Consider the following 23868-nt stretch of genomic DNA (forward strand, 5'->3'; position numbering starts at 1 on the left):
CACTCACTTAAGGTCCCACCTCACTGTTACAGTCAGCCTGAGGTCTGAGCTTTGACTGGACCTTGATTCTTTTCCTTTTCAGCTATTCTGTTATAGATTTGCTGCTGCGCTCAGGATCATTGTGCTGTTGTGTGGCACAATTTGGACCAAGCTTTAACTAGCTAGCCTCCTCTATCCAAAGGAGAAGTCTTGCACTTTTCTTAGATGAAACTTGCAAACCTGCAAGTCTAATCTCTAGATGTATGCTCGATCATCCAGGTAAGGAAATCCCAGAAAGCTGTTCATCTATTATTATGTTTTCAGCTGGAGAAATGTCTCATCACTCATCCAAGTGAATTCTTCAGTCTGAAGAAAACTTGAAGTCACCTGGATGAGTGACAAAATGTTTCTTTCACAGAGAAAGGGATAGAATGAACAGAATCGGCATTCTTGAATTTGCAAACCTAAACCATTCTACCGTATTATAGAGAAGAGGCAACCCTTTCAAACAATGCCAGACCCCCACCCCTTTTTACTATGATTTAACATGCTAAATGAGGCCTGCTTTTATAGAGGCGCTCGCAATTGTTAATTTATTTAATCAAGTGGATTTGATTAGCAGCACCTAATGTTGTTGAACAAGTAAGAATGCTGTTAGTTGTTCACATGACTTTATATTGCCATGCATATTATTGGATTTGTCATTTTAAAAAGAAAATCTGTTCACATGTACTACTTTTGGTATGAAATTGAAGAAATATTTGATTAATTCAATGACAATTTTATTATTTATTTTATTCACTTATATTGAAAAGTGACAGTTCTATAGATTTATTTAATTAGATGTGGGAAAATTTCGCCCCCTAGTGACTAAAATTGTGTTCTGCATCACTGTAAGTCAGCCTGCTGAAAACCTACAAGAGTGGCAAAAGTGTACAGTGAAACAAGCACTTCTGATCAAGTATTTATTCCAAGATAAACACGGAATAGACACAAACAGTCATTTGGGGGATTTATTGAGTTTTATTGCATAAAATAATATATTAATTATCTAATCTATTACACATATTCATTTACAAAAAAAGGATCATTAATGAAAATAAATATTTCTGTGCAGTTTATTTGCACTGTCAAAGCAGGCAGAGAAATGCTGAGATCTATATACATGTAGGTTAATAAAAACACATTAAGTCACAGCCAAGACAACCTTCATGATGCAGACAGAAAGAGGCTGCTGCTTTCAAAGTCCTTGATCTGATACTAATTCACTGACTTACTTCCCAAGTATCATCACTCAACAAACCCACCATCATCGTTTCCCTGTATAATTTGCAGCACAGTTTTATGTACTCATTGCATTGTTAACATTTTCCATTCCACCCAAAAGGCTTCTCATGAAGATACATTAAAAATGTTTATCAACAAAGTTAGTAATAATGCTATATCAAAATTATTCACCTTCACCTTTGGCTGCACTTCACGTAGAAAAATATAAACGGTTTATAATAAGAAAATACATCATGTTGTTACAAAACTATTGCTTCAGAATATCACCAAAATACTTGTTTTCTTTGTAAAACATGATTCATTTGACCTTTCATGATTGCACAAGTTATTTTGGTTGTTTGAGTTCCCAGAGTCCTCTGTGGGAGGACAGGGGTAAAATGATATTAGTTAAAAGGCTAGAGGCAGATTTCAGGAGCATGTCCAACAAAGTAAAAAAGAAAAAAATGCTTTGGAGAGCTTTGTGTTTCAGGGATTTGGTCTGCAGCATTCAAAATACATCCCTTTTGTATCCTGTATGCATTTTTTTTCCTTTTTTGCCAAATAAAAAGAAAATTAAAGTTTTAGCTTTTGGACGGAGAAATTAACAAATCATACCTCCAAAGACTACAACTGCTAGCAGATACCGGATGGTTTGGCATCTTCTTTCCAAACATTTTCTAAAATTGCAAAGCACAATCACCTTCATTCTTCTTTGGAATCCATTATTTAGTGTTTAAGGCCAAACAAAGTTTGAAATAATAATAGCCCTGAAAATCAGTTGAGAAGTCTGGGTTGAAAGCAAAAACATTCGGGATTAGAGGCTAAACACAAGCAAGCTAATTGTTTGATTAAATAAATGTAGATATTATATCTTAAAATGCTACGTTCACGTCACATTCAGATTTTTGGGTTTCTACATTGGGTGCCAATATTAAAAAGGTACCTGGTCATTCACTAATATATGAATGGTATTATTTTCTTGAGAGTATTATTGCCTATTTAATTAGGAAATATATACAGGTATATATTAAACACTTTCCTCATTTACTATTCTAAAAAAAAAGAAAAATTACAGTAGCATCCTTAAAGTAAAACTGAACAGATCTGTAGCAGAAATGTCCCATGTGTTTCTGATGTTGTTCAGCAAAAAGCCTGAAAGCACGGGCGGGCAGACGTACAGCACAAAGGCTTTGCATAAATGACCTTTGTGTAACGCTTTAGTAACATTTTATGAACCAATAAAGCTTGCTGTTGATTTGCTGAGTGCATTAGCAACGTGACGCTTTAATGCGTGACGCATTAATCACAGTTAATAAATTCAGTGCTTTATTGTTTCTAAACATGGTTTCATGACTGCACTCATGAGGTGCTATGTTTTTCACTCTTGTAAAGGCAACATAACTCTTTACAGTGAGGTTTTCTCAGTTCCCAGAAAATGTAGAAAATCTTCTCTTTAAAGAAGTATGAAATGTAAAATACTAACACTTAAACTCTTAAGAGATTTTAAATACGTCTTATGCAAAGCCTGAGATACGTTTGTAACACTGTAAAGGTTTCTTGGCTTTGATATTTAAGAGTAGTTGTGTATCGTCTAAAACAACCTGTTGTTCTTTGACCGAGTTGCATAAACATGAGCCAAATACAAAATCCTTTCAAGACGTGCATCACGTATATCCTCAAGTCACAAGAGCACCAGTTGATGCAAGATGAGTCACAGATGCTGTGTCTCGGTGTGAACGCATCAGCGTTGCTTTAAGTCACCTTTATAGTAGACTTATGGACGCAGAGTAGGGAGACATATGGCACACCAATGAAGGCCCATTTCTCACTGGGCCAGAACATGATGACGGGACCTCGCTCCGGTGCCTCGGTAGCAACATCAAAGTAGGCGAAGCAAACGCAACCCAAATAGGAAGCCAGACAGATGAGGATGTGCCTGTAAGAGCAAAATGATCACGAATAAGCCTAACCTCTGAAATGATTTACAGGCACAGCTGTAAAAGTTTAACAGTGTCTTGTTTTCCCTGAAACAAATCTGGGGAAACCTGCAGTCAGCTCAGACTGAAGAAGTCACTTGAATGAGTGACAAAAGGTTTCTCCCACTGAAAACGCTACATCCAGATGAACAGAATCAACTTTTTGGGATTTTTCCAACTACTTCTGCAGCCATGTGAAAAAAGAAAGTTTTCGCAGGACTCTATGCAGTTTGAAAAATAAAACATTAAAATAAGCAAACTTGTATGGCTTTCATAGGAATTCAGAGGGTAAGTAACAGTCAGGTTCTGGTAAACAATTGCACTTGATTAACTAATTACCAGTAAGTGTGAACACTTCTATAAAACCAGAAGTTTTGACAGTTTGCTGGTCTAAAACATTCAGGTATTGGTTCTCACAATGACAGCCAATTCACCTGAGACCATGCAGAGAAATTGCAAAATAACAACAGCTACATCTCAGAACCGCATTTAGCATATCACATGTTAAAGTTCAAGACATTATAATAATAATTATAATAATAATAATAACGTATACTTTATTGATCCCCGTGGGGAAATTCCTCTCTGCATTTAACCCATTCACTCTGTGAAGCAGAAAGTCCCGTATCTCAAAAAAGTCCATGACAGCATGCTGTGGCATGATCTTAAGAGAGCTGTGCATAAATACCCACAAACCTCAATTAAATAAAGGCACACTGTAAAGAACGCTAGGCCAAAGTTCCCCCACAATGATGTGAGAGGCTGATAAAGTCATACGGAAAACAAGTTATTCAAGTTAATGCTGAAAGGTGGTTTTTACAAATTTATATTTCACGTGACTTAATTTCTCAAATTCCTCTTTTCTGTTTGATTTACCTTCAGTCTATTGAAGCTACTGCCTAGTTCCCCTGCCTGTTCCTCCTCATATAAAACACATAAATCACCTGAAATGAAAACTGGTTGACATTTTTTATTCATTTGTTTTAAGAAAAAAAGTATACAGTGCAACTGTAACTGTCTTGTAACACTTATTTTGCCTTTTAGTCTCACAGGATAAAATACACATTGTGAATAAATGATACCATTAACACCTTATACAGCACTGAGTTTGACTTTGAGTCGACTTTGAGCTTACCAAGCACAGTGTAGGTAGGGAAAGTTGACAGATGACCACACTTCGCAGAATATCCTGTCACTGATCCAGCAAAGCAGAGCCAGCGCCCACCAGATCCCTGAGATCAGGCCCAGCTTGAACACACGTGGGTTTTCACACCTGCGATGACACAGTGAAGAACAATGTGAGCCGTGAAAATACAAATGCAGCCAACTTGATGATTTATTCAGCATATAAATAGAAACAGTTCAATTTTGTTAAAATAGCAATACATTTCCTAGAATTACAGATTATATTGATTTTCTCAAAACAATCTGAAATATTTACTAAATAAATGCAATTAATCATATATGTAAAGTACATTGCTGCTAAACCCACGTTGGCCACTTGTGGGCAGCATATATATTCATCATTTATTCCTCTTCCTCTTTCACATCCAGACTATACAGACAAACATTAACATTTATTTTACCACATTTATTTTGAGGCACACGTTTGCATTTTTGTCTTAAAATAACTCCATTATCTAATATCTAGCTCTTCAGCTGCCAACTCTCCCAATGACATTCACTTACATAATCATTTAATCCACTGTAATATAAAAATACTACAAAATCATAGTGGAAATTTTCTCAGTTTTAGCAAACTAACATTAAAATACTGATCCTCATGTTTACATTTCTTTTTATCAATAAAATACTTCTGAAAATCTTATTTCTTGCCTAAAGAATCTTAAACCTCTGGGCCTCCTCACGCGGTCGCTTCCAGGATGTACTGGCCTTTTTGCCCAATTTTGGTGCTCTAAAAGCAGGAGGATTTTAGCAATTTTAATGGCAATGATGATTGCTCCAGCTAGATTTATCTGCAAATATCCTCATGGATACCCCTCTGACCTAGAGAGATGTGCTAATCCAGAGTGCCACTGCCAAACTATTCTTAGTCTTGCCCTCCTTAGGCACACCAGTCAGAGCCAGGCCAAACAGAGTGCAGAGACAAAGAGGGGGACACAGAAGCCTGACTGTGATTAAACGGTGCTGACGATACAGGACTGGCAGTTTGTCACCTGCCCTTAGGTCAGTGCATTTAATGGATTGGATTTATATAGCGCTTTTCAAGGCACCCAAAGCGCTTTACAATGCCACTATTCATTCACTCTCACATTCACACACTGGTGGAGGCAGCTACAGTTGTAGCCACAGCTGCCCTGGGGCAGACTGACAGAAGCGAGGCTGCCATATCGCGCCATCGGCCCTTCTGGCCAACACCAGTAGGCAAGTAGGGTAAAGTGTCTTGCCCAAGGACACAACGACCAGGACAGAGAGCCCAGGGATCGAACCGGCGACCTTCCGGTTACAGATGCGATTCCCAACCCCCTGAGCCACGGTCGCCCATTTGATGAAGTCAAACCATTTAAGAAGCCTCTACCTTTGAGTCACCATTGTTTCAAGGTGACACGAATCCATGGATGACACAGAACCTTTCCAGCTCAGCAACATAACCGGATTGAGCTAAACGGCAAACATCACTCTCACGCAGAGGCTCAGGAATCTTTGTAAGCAGACTTTACACTGACAGTGAAAGCAGAGATTAGATTAATTAGCAGTCAGTTGCGATCACACTGACTGATAAAGGTGGTCTGGTCTCAGGGAATGTGGGAGTCATTCAAGCGAAAAAGCTCCGAAAGCTCTGACACCATGAATGTAACATTTGTCACTGACCTTCAGAGCCCCAAAACCATGTGGAGAACACTTATTTTTATTTAAACAAAAAGACACTTTTCCTATTTAATTAATTTACACTGTAATCATAAGCCTGTGGAAATGTGGAATTTGGCCAGTAAGGAATACTAAGGTTGCCAGCATTGGACAAAAGTACTAGACCACACCTCTTAACCTTTGAATTCAGGCATTTCATTCAGTCCCACTGTCATAGGTGTATAAAATCAAGCACCTGGCCATTCAATCTGCCTTTACACTTTGTAAAGATTGGTGAAAGAATGGGTTATTCTAAATAACTCACTGTATTTCAGCATGAAACTGTAATAGGATGCCACCACTGGATTAAGTCAACTCTGTTACGGAGCACGGCTGACGAGTGCTAGGGGGCATAGAGCACAAAAGTCGCAAACGCTCTGCTGACTCATTAAGTGCAGAGCTCCAGACTTTTTCTGGCATTAACATCAGCCCAAAAACTGTGTGCTGGGAGCTCCATGGCCGAGCAATTCCTGTAGATGTAACACGTCGGTGGACCCGTACATTTATCTGCATACTGTATGTTCAGAAGTGGATGACTCCCTGGAAGCAGTGAGAAATGGTGCTACATTTTTATTTTTCTACATCTTTTATTTAAAAATAATAACAGCTACAGAAATTGCAAAATTTACCCATCACACCAGAATTAAAGATTTCTTATTTTAAAGTAAGTGCGCTGGTGACCTGAACTGGTAAACAGCCTCTATTACATAACTTGCCCAGAAAGAGGCAGGAAAAAAGGGTGTCACAGCTATGAACCGCCAACAGGAAGTACAAAAATAGATGGCCAGTGATGCATCTTCCCACTGGGAAGTGGGTCATTAAATTGTCATCAATACTGTAAAAACTGATTGTTCCAGTTAATCACAGAACACAAAAAGAGTGGCTATACGTCTTTATATTACAATTTAAGTGTCAAAGTCCTTAAAAAATATTAACTAATCGATAACTGTGAAGATGTGACGACAAGATATGTGAAAGCAAGAAAAGAAAGCTTAATATGGGGCTTATGCATTAAAAATGCACAGGCCTCAAAACAGTAAGTCAATGAAACAGACTAGAAAAACACCTGAGAGCACTGCTGGCAAAGGTAGAAAAAAACCTTCTGATTCATTAAATCAAAACTGGGGGAAAATGATTATTTCTCTTCAGCTGCATGAATTTGTTCATAAAATGACCATAGAACAGGGGTTTCTATTCGTATATCTGCACGATTTGGTTCCCTATGGAAAAGAATTACCAAAGGAATATAAGAAATTTTATTCTGAGACTTTGTAATGATGAAAAATGAGCTACAGGAAGATCAGTAACCGATTAAAACCGATTAAAGCACAGATGGGCTAGTAATCAGGAAGTACAGGGGGAGACACAACACTGCTATTAGAGCCACTGTGACGTCCTAATGGAAATTATGCTGCACATAGTGCTTCAGTTGAATAACAAGCCTCTGAAAGACAGACAGGCGTGCCCTTCAGACTTGGCAGATTAGAGATTATGACATGCAGTGCAAAAAAACCCAACAACAACCTCTGTGGATAGCATCATTTAAAAAGCAAACAAACAAACAAACTTACTTTCTGTCTAGCAAGATAAAAACAAAAACACAAGAAGAAATTTACTGAACAATGGGGGAAAGTGCTTTCAAATGACATACATTATTAACACATTCCCTTGACAAATTAAATAACTGAAAATAAAATGTTTATTTCTAATACTTAGTTGAAAACCCTTTGCTGGCAATGACAGCCTGAAGTCTTGAAATCATGGACATCGCCAGATGTTGGTTCCCTCCGTTTTAATGCTCTGGCAGGCCTTTACTGCAGCAACTTGCTGCTTGTTGCTGTTTGTTTGTGGCCCTTTCTGTCCAAAATTTAATCTGCAACAAGTGAAATGCATGCTCGACTGTGTTAAGATCAGGTGACTGACTTGGATCTTCAAAAATATTCCACTTCTTTGCTTGAATAAACTCCTGGGTTTCTTTGGCTATATGTTTTAGGTCATGGTCCATCTGTATGGACCAACCAATTTGACTGGATTTAGCTGGATTTGAGCAGACAGCTTGTCTCTTAACACCCCAGAATTCATTTGGCTGCTTCTGTCCTGTGTCACATCATCAATAAACACTAGAGTCCCAGTGCAGCTGGCAGCCATGCACCCCAATGCCATCACACTGCCTCCGCTGTGTTTTACAGATGATGTGGTATGCTTTGGATCATGAGCTGTTCCACGCCTTCTCCATAATTTTTTCTTGTCATCATTCTCACCACTCTATTCTGATCTTGGTTTCATCTGTCCGAAGAATGTTTTTTCAGAACTGTGCTGGCTTTTTAGATGATTTTTAGCAATGTCCAATCTGGCCTTTCTGGGGGAGATGAGTGGCTTGCACCTTGCAGTGAACCCTCTGTATTTACTTTCACACAGTCCTCTTGGATATCAAAAGGTCAATCTCCCGAAGAGTATTGTACACCTGGTTGGCTGTTGTGAAGGAGTTTCTCTTCACCATGGGAATGATTCTGTGATCATTCACCAATGTTCTACTATTGTAGCAATTTCTGAGATGGGGTTTTTTTCTGTTTTCGCAGCGTAAGGATGGCTTGTTTCACCTCCATGGAGAGCTCCTTTGAAAACAAGGCCAAGTAGCTCTCCAGTTTCTACTGTCTGGTCACAGCAAAATCTTCTAAATACAAGAACTACACCTCAAATCAACTGCCCACACCTCCCAATGAAATTGAGTCAATTGTCCAATTACATTTGGCCCCTTTAAAAAAAAAAAAAAAAAAAAAAAAAAAGGGGTGGCACATGTTGAGGAGCTGAAACTCTTAAACCCTACATCCAATCTGAATGTGGATACCCTCAAATGAAAGCTGTGAGTCTACACATTATGTCCATGCCCATTATATAACTTTACTTAGAATATGCTTCAGTAAACAAGTAAAAAAAATGTGGCATTTTAATCATAAACATGGAGCAATAAAGCAGCAGCAAAGAGCAGCTATGAGAATCATCTCTAAGAAATCCCCAATAAACACTTTTTTAGTAGAAAAAAGAAAAGAAAGAGTAAATATTGAACTACTTACTTCATCATATGGACAGAACTATGCTCACTTCTGTTGTAAACCTTATACATCAAGTCAGTTGGCCTGAAATATTTTACATAAATTACTCTTATCGAGCAAACGCCCTTTCCTGCCAGCAAATATATGTTGACAAAAACGTCACCACATAGCCGGATATCTGGAAAACTGCTCCCATCAGCCAGGAGATTATAGAAGGATGTGAGATAAGATACATGACATTAGATTAGTGCTTCTGCTTTGAGAGAAAGTGCTGGGGAATCTGAGGAGTATAATTGTGGGAGGCAAAGATAAGGGTGGAGCCCTGATGTGACTCTCCTCGCACTCGACTGTACAAAACAGAGGTCTGTAGCATACGTGACACAAAGCTGGACACTAATTAAATTTATCACTCAAGTTTCAGCGACTCCCATTCCTGTGGATCGTTTCAAAGCTGATGAACAACTTTTTTTTTTCCTAAATATGGACCAAAATTACTTGGCTGAACCTTGTTGACTCTTTGCCACAAATAAAATAGGTCTTTCTTGTTAATGAGACGTTCAGTCTCAATGGGACTAAAGGTTAAATAAATAAAGATAAAACCTCTCTAGTACAGGGCGGAACCTCTGCTTGAAAGAAAACGGTTAGTAGAAAGGTATACCTAATAAAGTGGTCATAAATAACACTGAAGCTTCAATATGTGGAGTCAAAACACCAGTGGGTGACTTCACGGTGCCTACATCCATCTTGTAACAGAAACAGGATGCTTTTATTTCCTCCCCCAAGCATGTTACTATTTAACCTTATTATCTGTGATATGTTCCATGAGCTGTTTCACATACATCAAATTCATAATAAGATCTTAAAACTTACTATAATACTAACAATGTTCTCCATCACGCTCAGTGTACATTGCATACGTAACTTTGCAGTCACTAAAAATTGTGTCCATGATGGAATTTTCTTCTACACCCCACTTTAAAAAAACGCTGCAGGCTAGTTATAATAGTATTAAAGTATCCAGTTTTGTAATTTTATATACTTCCTCTGCATGCTCACAGTTGACTCACAGAACATGTTGTTCTTGCTGGCCTGAAAGTTGACTTGGATTGAAACCAACAACTAAGTTTTCTGTCCTTTCTGAGGGCAAAAGTCCATCAGTCGGGGCAACAGGAACTCTCTCACACTTGGAACAACAAAAACAAGCAGTTTCAATGGATGACTGGCACTGGCAGTAATGTGAAGAATTACTAACAGGTTGAACAATAGATGAATTTTGGGGACTGATGGTGTTGAGTAAGGGTTATGGGAAACGGAAGCAACGGAACATACGTCCACGTTACTGTGACGGCTAGGAAGCATTAAGGACACAAACACGCAGAAAAACAGAGTGAAAGGCTTGTTGTGCTTTCAGGAACTTTCTTCCACATAATAAGTTTGGAACAGACACACCAGACAGTACAAAAAGGTGAAAGGTGGCATGTTAACAATGCACCGACTTCACTATTTGATTTCTGTTATTTAAACAGTTCAAGACTTAAAGAGGTGATAAAGCACATTGTTGATAAGTCAGGTTATCATACTTCCCATGCATCAACTCTGGAACATTTCCCTGCCTATAAAGGCATGACTGAAACAAAGCCAGAGACTTCATAGAGGACTGCTGGTTTACATTATTTGGGGCTGATAAAAATTAATTTTTTGTGATTTATGCTACATCCTTTGATGCTGCAGTCGCTTCTTATTTACCGCCAATGTTATTTCCAGTTGGGCACATACCAGGCGTTTCCGCCAAACAAACCTCTGCCAATAGCCTGATCTACAGCCATCCTGTGAGTCACTATCCGATTGTTCAGTGATGACGCGACGAATCCTACTTCCGGGCCTAAAGTAGTCTGCGTTTAATATGGCTTTTGTGTTGTTAACATGTTTAATGTTATGTATTTTCTTCTATTTGATCTCAAAAAGCTCCTAAAACAGTCAGTGATCACTGTTGACCTCCCTCGGCTTTTATTACCACTAATCATTTATTTAAGCTCAGTTTTTAAAACCTTAGGATGTAACTACAGCCCAGCCCATGCAGCAGTATATGAATGACTAACCTCGTATTGTGGATGGATTATCTCAGTTGTTCTCCTGGCTGAAGTTTGGTCCTTTTACAGCATCCTGCCATGCGATTACATTTGTTCCTGACCACCGAGAACACTCATGTTAACTTTTATCGAGTGGGAAAAAAGTTAGCTTGTTTATATTATGCTAACATAGCTGTGTTGCTAGCGGTCACGTAGCACATCATTATATACCAGCTAGCCCAACTTCAGTAACCCTACAAATGTCACTGCTGTTTAGCTCCTCCCCTTTGTGAGTGTGGACGCTTCATCTCTTTGCTCTTGAATGCTTTGCTTCTTATATTGATTTTTATGCTGATTTTTTCCCTTTTTTCCGTGTGAGCTTACCTGCGATAACTTCTGGACACTTGTAGATCATTAGGACTAGAGTGTTCTTAACAGAAACAGCAACATTTTATGGTTACCTTGTCCTCAGCGCTCCGTGTGTCTGTGGCCTAGACACAGCTGAAGCCTGATTACAGCGTCTGGGCACCGAGCAGCCTCAATAGCCTGGAAAGGTGCTAACCGCTAGGCTAACTAGCAACAAGATGCCTTCCCTCTCCACAGATGACTACCACAGCCTCCTGCAGAAGATTGCAGTACTGGAGACAAAAATTCATCGCTTAGAAGTAAACGTGGAGGTAAATGGACTGTGTGGAAATGAAAAACAGCCATAATGCTCGGGTCTTATTTTCTACAGTTGACAGGCTAACAAACCCTCCTGTGTCAGTGGCAGCTGAACTTCATTCGACCATGGCCTGCAATGACTTTGCCAAATTCTTCACTGAAAAAATCCAAAAAATTAGACAAGCAATTGGTACATCAACAGCAGATCCAGGATATGTACTGTGTCCACCAAAAAACTGTTTAAACACCATGAAACAGTTTCAACCTATTAACAGCAAAGACCTGGAGGACATCTTAGGTAAACTGAACTCCTCCTCCTGCTGTTTAGATGTCCTGCCAACAAGTTTTTTCAAAAAGGTCTCAAAGACTTTAGAGTCAGACCTGTTACAGATCGTCAACTTTTCTTTATTATCAGGTGTGTTTCCAGAATCACTAAAAACTGCTGTAATCAAACCTATACTGAAAAAGGACAATCTTGACAAGACACAAATGAACAACTACAGGCCGATCTCAAATCTCCCGTTTTTAAGTAAGATCATTGAAAAAGCAGTTTCTCAACAGCTCAGTTACTTCTTAAAACAGAATAATTGCTACGATGCCTTCCAGTCAGGTTTTAGACAGAACCACAGCACTGAAACCGCTCTGACCAAAGTGTTTAATGACATATGTCTGAATACAGACAGTGGAAAAATGTCAGTCCTAGTTTTACTGGATCTCAGTGCAGCATTTGATACAGTTGACCACAACATATTACTCAAACGACTGGAGAACTGGACAGGTCTTTCAGGAACTGTACTAAACTGGTTCAAAACATACGTAGAAAACAGGAAATACTTTGTATCAATAGGTAACTTCACATCTGAGCAGACAAGTATCACATGTGGAGTTCCCCAAGGTTCCATCTTGGGACCCCTTCTGTTTAACATCTACATGCTCCCACTGGCACAGATTATAAACAACAACAAAATAAACTATCACAGCTATGCAGATGACACACAAATATATATCACAATGTCACCAGGAGACCGAGGCCCTGTACAGGCTCTTGGTAAATGCATTGAGGAAATCAATGACTGGTTGTGCCACAATTTTCTCCAGCTAAACAAAAACAAAACTGAGGTAATAGTCTTTGGCGCCAAAGAAAAACGATTACAGGTCACCAGAGAACTTCAATCTATACATCTAAAAACCACAAACCAGGCGAGAAATTTGGGTGTAGTGATGGATGCAGACCTAAACTTAGAAAAACACATTAAGACAATAACAAAGTCAGCTTACTATCACCTCAAGAATATATCAAGGATAAAAGATCTGATGTCTCAACAGGACCTGGAAAAACTAGTCCATGCATTCATCTTTAGTAGGCTTAGAGCTGGGCGATATGAGATTTTTTCATATCACGATATGTTTTTTTCATTTCAGGCGATAACGATATCTATCACGATATAAGCCAAATAACTATATTTGTAAGATTTAAATGTGCCATTGCTCACAAGTAAAATGTGAAATAATCAGCAGCTTGTTTTGATTTAAATATTTATTTCCCATAATAAGTTCAACATGGTAGATGTACTTAAGGAACATGAGACTTTTTCAGATAAATAAAGGCAAATATTGCAAACTACACAAAAGGCAGCCGCTAAAGCGTTTAAGTTTCAAAATAGGACAAACGAAACAGACTAAATTGTCAATTCCACTTAGAAACAAAATATTAATTCTAAAAATAAATCTTAGTTTGTTTTACAGAAGAACAGACAAAATTGACTAACTTTTGTCAATATCAAATAAACTGAGAACTAAAAGGAAATTCTCAATCTCTCCTTGTTGTATAGCTGAGCTTTTCAAACAGTTTTAACAGTTACTTTAGTCTGACAAAAGCCGAATGACGAATTAGCGCTTCCAGTCAGAGACTGAGGCTACGTCCACACGTACACGGGTATTTTTGAAAACGGAGATTTTCCGTTTTCGTTTTAAAAAATAATCCCGTCCACACATAAAGGCAGAAATGAAGGAAAACGCTGCTATGAACATGCCAAAGCAGCAGGTGGCGCTAGATTCCTAACCGTGCAGAAATGTTGGCCAATCAGAAGTCTAGAAGCCTCGGTGGGAAAAAGTAAACAAAGCTGGGGCATAGAAGCAGAACCGAGTCGTATGTGTGGAGGGACAGTAACTGTGTGTATATGTAAGCATTTAAACACTGCAGAGAGTAGAATTAACAGTATTGTAGAAATTCATTTCACCGAAACAATAACGTGGCGCACAGTGTGACGCATGCACCAGTTTATTGTATTTCCAGTCTTGCTTTCGGCACAATTTACAGTGCACGCTATTCTGTTTTTTGTCAGACTTGAAATAGCCGAAATACCTTCAAACTACGGAACTTCTATGGCTCTTCCGTTCGACAATCTCTCCGGCGTTGGAACCATCATCTGTTTTCTCTTCGGTCACGCTCGGTTGATTTTTCTAGTCGGCACACTCATTTCCTCCATTACCCGCTGGCTGCTTCCCAAACAAACACACGTGCGGCTTGGCACTTGTGCTGTATGTAACAAGTCACGCGACGTGACGCTGCGGCTGTGATTGGTTCGGCTCTGCGCTACTTAATTTGGATTGGCTGACCTTTTCTTTTTTTTTTTTCTTTTTTTTAAAAGAGGACAAGAGCGGCGAGGTCTATCGCGATAGCTTAATTTCTCTATCGAGTAAAAGTTATATCGCGATACATATCGTTATCGTTCTATCGCCCAGCTCTAAGTAGGCTTGATTACTGTAACAGCATCTTTACAGGTCTACCTAAAAAAATCAGTCAGACAACTACAGCTCATTCAGAACTCTGCTGCTCGAGTCCTCACTAAGACCAAAAAAGTGGACCACATCAGTCCAGCTCTGAGGTCCTTACACTGGCTGCCTGTCCGTCAGAGGATAGACTTTAAAGTTCTGATGCTGGCCTATAAAGCTCTGAATGGTTTAGGACCAAAATACATCAATGACCTCCTGACCCAGTATGAACCATCCAGATCCCTCAGGTCATCTGGATCCGGTCTTTTATCAGTTCCCAGAGTCAGAACCAGACACGGGGAAGCTGCATTCAGCTTTTATGCTCCTTATATCTGGAACAAACTCCCAGAAAGCCTCAGATCAGCTGAAACACTCAGTTTATTTAAATCCAGGTTGAAGACTCACCTGTTCTCAGCTGCATTTGAATAAAGCACCAAATCCACACTTTAAGCTTAAATGTCAAAACTTACATTTAACTACTGATTTTATCTACTGTTCTGATTTTATCTGTTTTGATTTTATATACTGTTGTTTGTTTGTTTGTTTGTTTGTTTGTTAATTAGTTAGTTAGTTTATTTGCTTGTTTTAATCTATTTTAAATCATGCTTTTTATTTGTTCTTGTTTCTAATGTCTCTGTAAAGCACTTTGAATCACCTTGTTGTTGAATTGTGCTATACAAATAAACTTGCCTTGCCTTGCCTTAGTTTTCCGTCTTCATTTATGTTGGAAGTGATAGCAGAGCTGAACGTTTTAATTTGTTTCCAAAACTCCGCAGTCAGGACATGCTATATTGTATTTAGATAGAAGCTAGCGAGCTAACTCCCTGCTAACTTCTAACTCCATTAAATGTCATAAATTCCGTTTTCATGGATGCCTGGATGCTAAACTCAATTGTTACACCTGGTAGAGCAGAACGCTGATCATTTTATTAAAGATGAAAGACTTTAGACAGTTTTTCAACTCTCAGTAATGCCACAGTGATCGTTTGATATATGGACCTGCAGCGGAGTTTAGGTCCAGACACTGCTAGTGACGTCAGACTGAACAACCGGATAGAAGACGACAACATTTAGGTGGGTGCTAAGTAACGTGATTGCATAAAACCAAAACATATAAAACAATCCAAAGTTTCAGCACTGCTGGACTTTCTCACTTTTAAGTGAGACTCAGTTATGTTGGGGAACGAGAACTAAATCATTGACTTCACATGGTTTGCGTTGACTTTCACGGAAAAAAAAGAGTCTTCATCACCACAGAAAGCTGCTTTAGAGCCGAGCCACTCATATTTCTGTTAGAATAAAACTGTAACTTTCACTAACAAAGCAGGCTGTCAGAGGGAGGGGGACAATAGCTGCCTAGTACAAGACGCATACAGCGCATGCCACAGGCAGTTACGTTTTCCAGCAACGCAGAGCAGGTTTCAGCTTTTAACACACATATTTTAGAAATCCCCATAAATTCCTAACAGAAAAGTTAGCCTGTATAGTGAAATTCTATCAACTTTCCTGCAGCTGAAGTAGTGTACACTCGAAACCACCCAAACAGAACAGTTATCAGAATACTTTAATAATTCTTAAGGAAATTATGTTGGTTACAAGAAGAATAAAAGAATAAAAACAATAAGAATAAACCAAAATACCTATTAAGCTGGAAGACAATCAGAGTGAGTATATTTCAGGAGGTTTTGAGATTCAGGCTACGTCCACACTAGCCCGGATAGAATTGAAAACGGCGTTTTCATCTGAAAACACTCCGCGTCCACACTAGCGTTTTCAGTCATTTTCACAGAGTTGCGTGCCTACATTGAAACGGCTGAAAACGCTTACGTTCCAGTACTGCGGATGCGTGAAGCGCAACAAGATTCGACCTGCCTCTGTCTGCTACTTATTTACTTTCCGGCTCTTTGAAACGTCGCGGCAAAATGTTGAGGAAAAGCACCGAGTTTTTTAAATGGACTAACAATGAGGTGGAGTTGTTGCTGCGAGTAACACAAAAGCATAAAGTTGCAACTGCGAGTGAGAGTTAAAAAATTTGAAGAAAAGTTATCTGGAGCATGTACAGACTGATATTAATCTTTAATAGGGCTTGAGAGCAAACAAAACAACAATGCCCTACACTATCTTAGTTTAATTGGTCACACGACTGCATCACATGACTAACATGCTCATCATTTTAGAAAGTCTCCATTTTGGCTGTCCACACTGCGACGCGAAAGCACCGTTTTCAAATGTTTTCCCATGAGCCAAAACGCTGTCTCAGTGTGGACAGGAGGCCAAAACGGAGAGAAAACTAAACGCATTAGTGTGGACGTAGCCTGAGACAGGATTTCAAAGTGGAGAGAGAGAGAGCAAAGCTTTCCACTTCCAGGGGTTTGTTTTTGTGATACTATCCCCACTGAGCAAATATGGCCCTTAGTGACATTTTAAGCCTTTTGGCAGTGATCTTTTGTGTGTGAGTGCATGTTTTTAAGTGTTTTTCAACTGGACATGACTAGTAAGGGTTAGATTTGATTGAGAATAAGACTATGACATTGCACACATAACTAGGCCCTTAGAGATACTCTGCTTTATCATGAGAGACACTCAGGAAGGCACCATAATTTGCTAAATAACCATCAAGCTGTGTTAAAGGAGACTTCAAACTAGTGGCTGAGACCACAAACCCATTAGGAACATGTGGTCATAAGTTGTGTGAGCAGTAAGATCATTTTCTCACAGACTTCTGCACAATCACACATCTTTTTATAAATCACCCAACAGATTCACCACCTGCTTCCTGTAAGGGGTTTATAAAAATAAACTTTTACTTTACTTACTTTAGGTTTAAAATTTTCTGCATCGTCTTCCCTCTTTTGATGCTCAGAGCATGTCCACATTTGATACATAGTCCATGTAGTTTACTCAGTGTGCCACTTCTGGCTCAGACCTACTCGGCTACTTACACTCATCTATGCTGTTTAAACAAACACACACACAGTCATACTCTTCCGTCTTACCTTTTCAGCTCAGTAATGAGCAGCACGGTACATGGGATTCCCAGAGTCATCAGTGACAGCGAGTTGACAACAGGTTTCACAAAGGCCAGCCCCGTGGTGATCCCTGATAAGATGCCGATGACCACTTTGAATCTCGACCTAGATGGATTAATGAACAAAACAGACAGATATTGCTGCAATACTCCATGAACATGATTGTAAGATACAGAGGGAGTGTTTGGATGACTCAGATGTGCTCCAGAAATTATTATGACCCACTTAAGGTGCACATAACAAACACGCTCAGCTCTAATCAAAAGGCTGGGCAAAACAAGTAGCAGCCTGAAGTGAGAGCAAGCAACTGTGACAGCTTGGTGACAATGCAAGGAGAAGTAAAGACATGTGATGCAGCTTTTACTGGTGTCAGCTATCTTAGAAAGGACTATTATTAAACAGGAGTGTCACAGCAGCTGAGATATCATGTGACAACAGTGAGCTAAATGTACTAAATGCATATGCTACATATTTGACCATGTGGGAAAAAAAATGTTTGCCCTGCCTTGCACGGGACAAACCTACACTGTATCTGCTTTAGTGTTTATTCTTAATTATTGCCACTACCATCAGATGCCACCAGCTGTGAGTAATTCCAGTCAGAGCTAAACACTTTTAGCTGCTTGAATGATAATTAAGAGTTAAGAGCATGAAGGATAGGCCTCAGGCCTGATTACTGGTAGAGCTTCTGAATTAAGAAATCACTTAAACAGAACCTGTCTGACAAAATGAAGTACTGGTAGGCTAAACAAGCTCAAAAGCAGCAGGACAATAATCTAAAACACACCAGCAAGTTCACCTCTGAATGTCTCAAACAACCCCAAAATGAAGGTTTTGGAGTGGCCTAGACAAGGGCTGCACCTTAAATCTGATTGAGTTGCTTTGACATGACCTTAAACCATGCTCGAAAATCCTCCAGTGTGACTGAATTAAAACAATTCTGCAAAGACGAGAGGGCCAAAATTCCTCCAAAGTGATGTAAAAGACTGTAACTTTGTTTGATGATGGGAAACATTTTATTGTGCCAAATATTGCAGAAAAAGAAAACCCAATTAGGAAAGGAGTAAATAGTTTTTCACAGGACTACATATCTACACATGCACATAGTTTAAGCTCTTTTTTTACAATAATAATAATAAATAATAATAATTGTTGTTATCAACATACCGATCCCTCCTGAATATCCTGGGTAAATACCTCTTTGGAAACCACATGGCTATGGCACACATGAGCACCCATAATATGGCTAGCTCGTCCAGCATTTGGCCAAGAAAGCTGAGGGTGGCATGAAAATAAGTCGATCCAATACCTTGGAGAAAGGAAGAGACACAGAAGGACAGTGATAGATGTTTAAGTTTTGTATTCAAAGGGCAGGATAAATGAGACAGTCTGTGTTTTGTTACGTGCTCCCTCTCTCTTTTATAACATCAGAACATAACTGAGAATAGCAAACGTAGAGTTAAAATATTCCCCCTCTAAAACGACGTGTTCAAAACAATAACCAAAAAACGGAGCACAGTTGGAACGCCACAATCATCACACATCGAACAGGACCGGCTGTTATCTACGATGGGAACTTTGAAAGCCGTTTTCAAGCTGCTAAACATGTGGGTTTCAAGTTATTGTGCAAATGTTTGCCAAATGTTTTATGAGGAAAGGCAGTCATTGTGTAACAGTGAATGTAAAGGCCTCTTTTGTTGGCCTTTAATTTGCAAAGTTATTTAGAAATGAAGCCTTGAAATGCTGCAGAGACATGCAGCAGTCACTTTCCCCTCCTTGTTTATCACGGTAGAACAGACTTTTTATTATCAGGTGCAACATTTCAGCAGACTTCTTATCAAATGTTGCTCCCACTCAGTTGTTACTAATCGTGAAAACCTGCCATGGTTCTCAACCTAGGCATGAGAATGAGCCATTCAACAAAAGACTTAAAGAAGCATTCATGTAAATGAATCAGCAGCTACTTCATAATCAGTCAAGCAAAGAAAAAAATGGCTAACTGAGGAGTGTTAATTGGATATAACAGATATTTGCATAAAGATGAAATGATTAAAAAAAGCAAAAATAGCTCTTTTTTTTTTTAAGACTGGTCCTTTTTTCCATTAAAACTAAAAGTAGAATCCAGGTTCTTTGTGACTTGACAGGATATGAATATGTTGCCTTCAGCTCAGTGAGGGGTAGGGCTGTGCGATATGACCAAAATCTCATATCCCGATATAAGAATTCTACCGTCCGATAACGATATAAATCACAAAAATGTAACATTTTCTGTCAATTCTGTGAATCTCTGGCAGCTCGTCTTGCCGGAAGTGTTTCTAGCTGCGCGTCATGTAGCTGGAGTCGAGTGTTTTAACCGATGTATGAAACTATACATTTTTAGACACAAGTTGTGAAGGCCGCCGTTTTCTTTGTGAGTATTTATTACACGGCGTGCTGCGGGGAAACGCCTGTTCTAACGTTTGAGTCTAAGGTCTATTTATTAGAACCTGGCGGCTCTTTTTTAATACTCATCTGTAAATAATCTGCTCTTTCACGTGATTCAGTTTATTTTGAAAAGTCTCAACAGGATCTTGAGCTTTATTGTGAAAGGTTTATGTGGAACATAAACAAGCGGACACACGATGGTGTTACCGTCGTTGTTGCTAACCACAACGCATAAAAACAGGCGCTTGTCCGTCAGTAGTGTGGTTATATAAAATATAAGAGAAAGAGAGAACTTTAAGAAATTAATATAGCCACTACAGTGACCATCAGAACAATGAAAAAATATTGCCGTAAACAGTTTATTTTGCAACACCACGAAACAAACGATAGCGTAAAATGAATCGAACAGCCCTAGTGAGGAGTGTAATTTCTTCATTCAAAGCCTTAATTTACACGTTCTTATTTTTGATCTGCTGACAGGTCAAAATATGGATGCAAAGTAGCCAAACTATATTTGCACACACTGCTGAGGCTAAGGTGAAATAAAAAGGAGCTGGATGTTGTTTTTGAACTAGAAACTATAGGCTTGCTTTTCTATTCGAGTCAAAGTTCATCATAACTGCTGAAACAGAGGAAACGGCATGAAACCATGTGACCCGTTGCTGGCACTGGCTTTGTTTTAAAAAGCCTCCAGAATCAAAGAAAAGAAAATGGATGCAGTCCAAGATACACAGATAAGGATTTATGGTATGGCAACATGTATGGACCAAGAATGTTCAACTGTCTAAGAGGCTCCAACAAAGCCAGGAGACTGCGTTTATTTCCCTTTACATTGGACCACACATGGGCCACAGAGGAAAACACCCAGCTCGAGTTCTTTAAATCTGACAGTTATGCAAATCTTTTTCAACTACTTTTTTTTTCCGGACACCCACCAAGGTCACCTCCTTGGAACAGAGGTGGGGTTGCTCTCGGGTTATCTTTGCTGACAGGGCAATCCGAGCGTTTGCAAAACAGCATCGATGGGGAAAGGCTCTCTATTGAACTGTGTAGATGAAGAAGCACCATTAAAGGCCTAAATATTGAATGGGACATAATGAATTCAAAATCAATCTAAAGATGGTGATAGAGGCCACAGCTGAGAAACTGTGCACCCCAACAGTGCCACTGCAGTACAAGTGTATACAGATCACTCCTTTGGTCTAAAACCTGGAAACTAGTTCAAATTAAATGTCCATCGTAACTGCCTAGAGACCAAGTCGACATACTTTAACCTTCTGGTTTGTACTAGTTAACAGTGCAAACCCCTCAGATACTTTGCTTACTCTCATAAAAAATAAAGGAAAAAAATAATATTTTTTTGCTGTGAATAAAGTCCTACAGGAATACACAATTCTTTTTGAAATTGGTTTATGTAAGGACTATTTACTCAGTCCCTTTACTTACACATTCATTTGACCCGTTTTGACAGCAGTAAAAATACCTCAAATGGCCTTATTTACCTTCAAATTTGATAACTTTTGGCATCTGCACAATGATAGTAACGATGATCAACTCAGTTCAAATATATTTAGATGAATATGGCTGTTACATTTTTGTGTCTTGGGTAAAACTTGACATGAGTGTGAGATATTGGATATTTTTTTCCATAAACAAATGTTGTAAAACCTAAACAAAAATTAATAAACAAAAATAACAAAACACTGTCTGCTCTCTAATACACAAAGTAAGGATCAGGCATACATTTATAAATGCCAAATACTATATGTATACTATGAAGAAGGTGAATATGAAGAGTATGTTAGGGTTAACAACTTAGCACTTAATCTAATGCAATCTGATGTAGCAGCCCAGCTATAAAGGCCTCCTTTATGAATCCTATAATGATCCTTTTCTTTTTACAGTCATAGCAGTGTTAGTGGCACTTATGTACTCAACTGAATTATGCTGATGTGCTTTTCTAGTGAGTCTCCTTATGTATGCAAAAAGTGCAGTGCACTACCTCTATCAACAAACCCACATATAAAGCCAAAAAATGGCAACGATCAAACAAGGAGCCCTGCAACAGATGGTCAGGCCCCCACGCAGATCCTTGATCTCAACATCTCAGAGTTTGAGATTAAGGAAGAGACAGACTAAACAACAGAAAACTGGCAAATCTTCCCAAGATGCCTGACAACTGGTGATCTGTATGACATCCACTATTTTATTTATTTATTTGAAGCCTCCCTATCTGGCGCTTGCTTTATGTACCACGTGTATAGATGAGAAATGAAAAATAAATAAATAAAAATGAAGGGTTAAGAGAGGTCAGCAGCCAACTTACCGACCACAACTAGCAGTATCCATATGAGGTAAATCCCACTGTTGAAATGTTTTGCATATTGGCGGAACAGGCACATTAGTATCGGCGGCAAAACAAAAAACAAAATGTTGCTGATCTGAAATGATAAACAACAGAAAAGTCTTTGTCACTGATCCCGCAGCAAAGAGCCAGCAATGCCCGTCAAAAGTTGATCAGTGTGCGGGCCTCGGTGGCTGTGCAGAAACTGGCATGCAAAACCTGTAAACTGCTACTAACAATACATATCATGATGCTGAAGCTGAAAAGCAGCCAGAATGCTCAGCTAAGCAGTCGTTAACCTGGGAAGTAAATGGTAAATGGCCTGTATTTGTATAGCGCAAAGAAGCCATTAAACTACAAAAGAAAGAAAGGAAAGGGGAGTAAAACAAAACAAGCAGTGCAACGGAGACAACAGCAAGAAGAGGAAATGCAGAAAGGCTTTGACTGTAAACAAAACTGTAATGTGCAAAATAGCGAGAAAAACAACAACAACAACAAGCCCCATTCTCAGAACCGACCGTGTTGTAAAACTCAGCGATGCTGGGGTAAATAAGGTAATTGCCTTCACACCAGTCCACCTCGGAGCTACCAGCCTGCAACTGGTCCCAAAACATCACATTAACGTTACTCATGTCTGAACTAGTTCTGTCGGATGGACAGCGCCGAGCAGACAGCACATAAAACAACCGAGGGGGGGGAAAGTCGCTATCCGTCGGCTCGCTGGCTGCACGCTAGATCCTAACGTCCGAGTCGTGGCACGTATCGGCCACTCGAGCCTGTGACACACTGGGGAAATCGTTATGGAGCTGCATTTTGAGAACGTCCTTCGTCCACAAAGCCTCCTGCTCGTCGTGACGCTCTGCTTCGTCCACTGACAGCTGCTCAGTCCGCGACTCAAAGAGTGCTCAGGCTGCAAGAGAAGTCACTCCTGCCTGCTTCCTTCTTCGGTCAAACGTAGGTCAGGAAGGAAGAGTTTACTTATTTTTGTCACGGTAATTTAAAAAAAAAAAGAGTAGTGGGGGGGGGGATACTTAAAGTTTGTATGTTCAAGTCAGCAAAGAATACTTTTTCCTTTCTTTCTTTCTTTCTTTCTTTCTTTCTTTCTTTCTTTCTTTTGTTTTTGCTGTCTCTAAAACAGAATTACAGTTAAGATCTCCAAATTTCGATTTTCTCGAGAATACTGAATGACAATAATACATTTCTACCCTTTTCCCTTCCATAAACAAATCGAGCTTTCCTTTTTTTTCCTATTTTTTTTAATTTTGACTTATTTCTATCTGTTTTGTTTTTTATTAGCAACAAGCTTCCATACCAAACTGAACCAAATCCACAGCTTTATTGTTCTTTAAAAATAGACCAAAGTAAGAAAAACAAAATAAAAAAATACAATAAAATAACTAGTGTTTTCATGATATGCTATAT

The 23868-nt window shown here is 39.1% G+C and overlaps 1 protein-coding gene across 1 annotated transcript; it reads right to left on the reverse strand.

The window, feature by feature from the left end:
* Positions 1-978: 978 nt before the first annotated feature.
* On the reverse strand, positions 979-23361 carry acer2 (alkaline ceramidase 2). The gene is made up of 6 exons (XM_085409820.1): positions 22965-23361; positions 22429-22543; positions 18846-18987; positions 17646-17783; positions 4357-4494; positions 979-3181 (listed from the first exon to the last, which is right to left on the reverse strand). Exons 1-6 carry the CDS (start codon positions 23076-23078, stop codon positions 2998-3000), a joined length of 831 nt encoding a protein of 276 aa, XP_085265946.1. The 5' UTR covers positions 23079-23361; the 3' UTR covers positions 979-2997.
* Positions 23362-23868: the final 507 nt, after the last annotated feature.

The sequence above is a fragment of the Rhamphochromis longiceps genome, linkage group LG6 (genome assembly GCF_057381845.1).
Source record: "Rhamphochromis longiceps isolate RC_006_pf linkage group LG6, R_longiceps_female_GT1.1, whole genome shotgun sequence".
Classification (NCBI taxonomy): domain Eukaryota; kingdom Metazoa; phylum Chordata; class Actinopteri; order Cichliformes; family Cichlidae; genus Rhamphochromis; species Rhamphochromis longiceps.